At 57.6% G+C, this 5010-nt stretch overlaps 3 protein-coding genes across 4 annotated transcripts; all 3 read left to right on the forward strand.

Annotated features, from left to right (window-relative positions):
• Positions 1-1340: 1340 nt before the first annotated feature.
• ABB37_06746 (hypothetical protein) lies at positions 1341-1844 on the forward strand (the record flags this gene model as incomplete). The annotated part of the gene is made up of 1 exon (XM_015805126.1): positions 1341-1844. The coding sequence occupies one exon, from the start codon at positions 1341-1343 to the stop codon at positions 1842-1844; it is 504 nt and encodes a 167-aa protein (XP_015656419.1).
• A 766-nt stretch (positions 1845-2610) lies between these two features.
• On the forward strand, positions 2611-3387 carry ABB37_06747 (hypothetical protein; the record flags this gene model as incomplete). Of its 2 annotated transcripts, none has more annotated exons than XM_015805127.1 (1): positions 2611-3387. In XM_015805127.1, the coding sequence occupies exon 1, from the start codon at positions 2932-2934 to the stop codon at positions 3385-3387; it is 456 nt and encodes a 151-aa protein (XP_015656420.1). In that variant the 5' UTR covers positions 2611-2931. The 2 variants fall into 2 exon arrangements, with proteins under 2 accessions (XP_015656420.1, XP_015656421.1); XM_015805128.1 differs by having other exon boundaries at positions 2618-3387.
• Positions 3388-4043: 656 nt separating this feature from the next.
• ABB37_06748 (surface membrane protein gp46-like protein) lies at positions 4044-5010 on the forward strand (the record flags this gene model as incomplete). The annotated part of the gene is made up of 1 exon (XM_015805129.1): positions 4044-5010. A coding segment is annotated over exon 1 (633 nt), but the record flags the coding sequence as incomplete, so codon positions are not given.

Here is a 5010-nt window from a genome sequence, read left to right on the forward strand (position 1 = left end):
TCTCCAGCAGCAGCAGGGCCCACAGCAGTGCGGCAAAGAGCGGCAACGGCAGCAACTCCAACGAGGCGGGGTGTGAGGTGTTGTATTGCGTCCGGTGCCAGGCGGGCAGCACTACGAGCTGTGGTGAATGCGCGCGAAGCTACGAATTGACGACCAACTTCCAGTGTGTGCAGGGGGACGGTGCTGTTCGCGTGTCGCTGACGGCGGGCGGTCACCTGTGGGCTGCGCTGCTTCTCGCCGCTGCGCTGTGGGTGTGTTCCGCGTCGGTCTAATTATTTTCTTTCCCCCGCGAAGAGGACGGCGCAGTGGCACGCTGGTGGCCTCGCACGCGGAAGGCACGACACAGCGCTTTCCCAACAGGACAGACAGTCTGTGTTCGTGGAGGAGGCAGCTCAGTGAAGGTGTGCCGCACAGTATGCCGTTTTAAAAGGCTGTGCACGTGACGGGTGCTCCGTGGTGCAGTGGAACGTGGTAGATTCCAGCTGCCCACCGCTCGCAGCCGTGAGCATTTCTTTTGCCGTTCCTTGTTCTTTCCTTCTTTTGATCTTTTGCTGTTTTCCTCCTCTCCCCTTCTCCCCCTCTTTTTCTTTTGTTTCTTTTTCAAGCGAAGGGATGTGGTCCGCACACACAGTGCTAGCTCTTCGTTGTGGGGGTGCCGTGCGTGGTGTGAGCCGCGCCCGACAGCAGGCAGTTCTTCAAGCGCTACCACTGCTGCACTCTTGGAAAGGCCGGGTGCTGCTTTTGAATGAGCGCGACTGCTGCGAGCGGTGCCAAAGCCCCCCTGCACGCCCGCACGCCGCCACCGCCATCAATTGGCTTTCTTATTTTCTACGTTCCCTGTGATTTCTCTCTTGTGTTTCGAGTGACGCGTGCGTGCATGTGCGCGTGGGAGAGTGCTTTGCCTCCTTGCTCTTTTGCGTGGTTTCCCCGCTACCGAGGCGCTCACGGGATGGATGTGTGCGTCCGTTGCTGGTCTTTGGCGTGTGCCGTGCGGGAGTGGTGTGGTGCACGGATTGCTGCTGTGAAGCGGGATGCGGACGCGAGCGCGTTTTCGTTGCTGAGTGCTGCGTGACGCAAATGCGGAGGGACAGGCAATCATTCTTGTTCCGCGGCTGTACCCGACAACGGCTGCGTTGGTGTCCACCGATACCATCGCGCAACAGAGGGCGGCACAGAACGCGAGCCGTTGTATCAAGTAGCTCTTTCATCTGACATATATATATATAATATATATAGATGTATGTATCTACTTATGTGCAACCTTCTCTAATGCTAAAGCTGGTGAGCTCGTGTGTCTTCGTGATTCTCTTATTTTCTCATCATTTTTCTTATCTTGGTGGATGTTGTTGTGCGCTGCTGCACTATGTTTTTTTGCGGTGCACGTGCCCACGCCAGGGTATCTCGTGCAGTCCTTGCATTGCCATTGTGAGATGCCATTGTGGGTGTTTATTGTAGACTGCTGCACAGGACCCTGCGCTGCGGTGTCTGTTCCTCTCTCGCTCTGCTCGCTGTTTCTCCTGGCAATGTGCAAACGTGTGTGCTCCGTCGCGCTGCCCGGCAGCTGCTCAAATAGAGGCGCGGATCTGCCGGTGTGCGCGCCGCTGCAGCAGATTATTCCCGCAGCTGTCGCACATTACCCCCCGCAGCAGCGCACGCCGACTCGCCACCTCCAACTCTTTTTCCTCTCATTCGCGTTCTTCATTGTTATTTTGATATATTTACTTTCTGAACCAGTCATAATTTCCAAAGCTGAACCGTTTTTGGGGTGCGCATCTCCGGTGCTGTGGCGACAGCAGCAGAGGATGGCTGTCTCACCCCCGCTGTTTTTCAGTTTAACCGAGTAAAGTGTGCAACAGTCTGTTTTTTTCTCTCTTTCTTTTTTCCCGTGCTGACCTGTGACTCCAAGTCCACCGCTCATTGAAATCGGTGTGCCGAAGAGGAGCTACGGCGGGCAGACTGCGTGCCGTGCTGCGTAGAGTGTCTGCTAGTAACGCAGCCCATTTGCTTTTGCTTCTGCCGTTGCTGCGCCGCACACGCCTCAACTGCCGCAGCTGTGCTTCATCTTTGTTTCGCGTGTGTTTCAATACTGAGCCTTACTTCTCCTTTTATTATCATGTCTTTCTTTCTACGCTTCAAGCTTTTTATTCATGCGTGAATGTGTCTTTCCAATTCACTTCATCCTTCGGTAGAAATCCTCATTTCGACATCGCATAGCGAACGACGGCCCCGGCGGTGCACCACTGCTGATGTGTGTGCCTGCTGCGTGCGAAAACGGCGGTACGTGAAACGAAGGTTCCTGACTCCGGTCTCTGCACTGAAAAGCACCGCTGAGGAGCGGATGGGGTGGCCCTTTCTCCCCCGCCGCCGCTGTGGGCGGCTGCTATTGTTTTCCTGCGTGCACGCCAGCGCACGTGTTTGACCCCGAAGAGAAGCGCTTTGCAGCTCCTTGTCCGTGGACGCTGCTGCGCGATCGCTGCATTTTTATTTGGTGCAGCCACCACCTGCCATCTCTCTCTGTACTCGCCCCTCCCTCTTTTCCTCGTCTGTTTGGTGTTCTCTCGCCCCTCTCCCCCTCGCCTCTGCTGCGTGTGAACGCTTGCGCGCTGCACGAGTGCGCAGCCTCGTCAGAAAGCGGAGGCTCTTTGAGCCCATGCACGGCTTCACGCACTCCGGAAAACTTGTGGATCTGCCTCGCCGAAAACCGCTGTGCGGCGTATACGTCTGCCCCACGCCGCTCCGCCTCGCCTTCTGTCTCTGAGCTTTCCATTTTCACGGCCCGCAAGTGTTTTGCCTTCAAGTGCGTTGTCATTCCGCAGCACCGCCACAGTGCGCGCTTTGCCGCCACTTTGTGCTTCTTTTCCTTTCCTGTTGCCGCTCGAAGGCGCCTTTCCCCCCTCTCCACGTGTACTGGACTCCACTTGCGGCAAGGGTATGGCACGCTTGTCGCACGTCCCGAGCAGGCATGTGCACCCCGTTTTCGGCGCCGTCTTGCCACTGCGGTGCCGGATCTTGAGTCCGGCTGCGTCGGCGGCAGCTACTGCGCGCGGATGGGAGCGCGGTGCGGGGAGAGTGGGGTGGAGGCCCACTGAGCCGAGTGCCCCATTCGCAGCGAGAGCGCCGCCTCACCGGAGCTTCCGGCAGACGTCGGTGGTGCCGTTTGTGGCGGATGTCTCCGCTGAGCGACTGTGCGGGTGCGTCCCCCGCGAGTGGGATTGGAAGCTGGCCTTTGCGGGTGTTGCGGATGCTGCGGTGGCCGCTGGCAGCCGTGGCCCGGCAGCTGCGTGCACCTCGTCCTCTGCGGAAGGCCACTGGGCTGACTCGGCCGCGTCTCCGTGTGCCTTTCCCCTGGCACGACGAGGGCACTGCGAGATCCCAACTTTCCGGTGACCTCGTCGCTTCATCTGCGCCTCTGCGGCGTTTTAAGAGCCCGTTTCCACTACCAACGGGCTAGCCGTTCTAGGGTGGCCCGCTTCTCCGGTTGCAGAGCAAAGGATGGCGGCGACAGCAACGGAGACCGTCTTGCCCGAAATGCGTTTCCGTTGTGTGTTCTGCAGCGCTGTCCATCTTCGTTTTTACTTCTGCTTTTTTCTCTCGTCCCTGGACGAGGATGTTGTGCGAGATGCGCTGAGGTGAAAGCCGTACTTCTTTCAACGCCAACTGTTTGCTCTGCCCAGGTGTGTTTCCCTTTTGTTGCTTGCGGGGCGTTAAACTTGCTTAAGGGCGTCCACTGAGCCGTGTGCGCATAACGGCAAAGATGAAGGACTGAACTGTCTCGGATTCTGCGGTGTGCCACGTTGAAAGCGAACTGTGCTTTTCTATAGGGTGCCGCTGGTTTCTCTCCGTCGTACGTATGAATTGTGCCCTCACATGCTTGACGAGTGCGTGCCCATTACGCATAAGCGTTGCTGCCCTGCGCTCCTCGATGAAATCCCTTTCACACCGCTGTCAACGACCTTCTCCCATCACGCTGCATTTCTTGTCGATGGCTCTAAAACACGCCAACGGCTGCCACTCTGGCCTCCTTCACCATTTGGCGGCTGCTCAGAAGTCAACGCTAACCCTTCTCTAATCGCGCGCTTTTTTCGTAGGTGCTGAAATACCACTATTATTTTTCCCTTGTCCCGCCAACGCGCACGCCATTTGAGCCCTCCTTCCTCTTTCTCGCTGAGACCCCATTCGCACAATCAGCGCTATTCCGCAGCGTCAAGTTCCCGCGGTGTCTACCGAGTCCGTGGGTTCAAGGCCGTCGAAAGAGGTCTCTTCCGCCTCCTGTGCGCTGCGCTTCGCTATTTTTTTCCCCGGTTATTTCCACGTCACTCTAAACATTATTTTCCTGTCTCCGTTTCTGTTCACCGAGCAGGCCAACCGGACAGCAGCATGAGCCGTTTCTCCTCTACTCCGCAGCCGTGGAAGGCACTCGCCATCGGTGCCCTTCTCGTGTGCTGTGTTCTCGGCTCGCACGTGGCGGCTGCCGCGGACAGCAATACGTCGGTTCCATCCGCGGTGGAGCCCGAAACGGCGAAGTTCTTGCAGGCCCTCGTGGCGGGGATACCAGAGCTGAGGGAGCACATAACAGGTGACAACTACTGCACCGATTGGGACTTCTTGGCATGCGAAGACGACGTTGTGAAAGGGGTGCTACTGGATTCTTGGAGTCTGAAGCGACCGGCGAGCCTGCCGGAGCTCCCCGAAGACCTCGACGGCAGTAAGGTGACCGTGGAGCGTTTCTTGATGAATAGCCACCGCTCTAATTTGATCGGGACGCTGCCGTCGACTTGGGGAAAACTGACGAAGATGCAAAATTTCCAGCTGATCGGTAACAACTTGGAAGGCACCCTGCCGGCGGAGTGGAGCGAAATGACGGGGCTAGCCCAGATACGCATGTCCCGTAACAACCTGACGGGCACCCTTCCGGAGCAGTGGAGTAGGCTGAAAGTGTTGACTGTAATTGTGAGCAGGAACCACCTGACAGGCACCCTGCCCGCGTCGTGGAGCGCGCTGTCGCCGTTG

Source organism: Leptomonas pyrrhocoris, assembly GCF_001293395.1.
Source record: "Leptomonas pyrrhocoris isolate H10 chromosome Unknown, whole genome shotgun sequence".
Classification (NCBI taxonomy): domain Eukaryota; phylum Euglenozoa; class Kinetoplastea; order Trypanosomatida; family Trypanosomatidae; genus Leptomonas; species Leptomonas pyrrhocoris.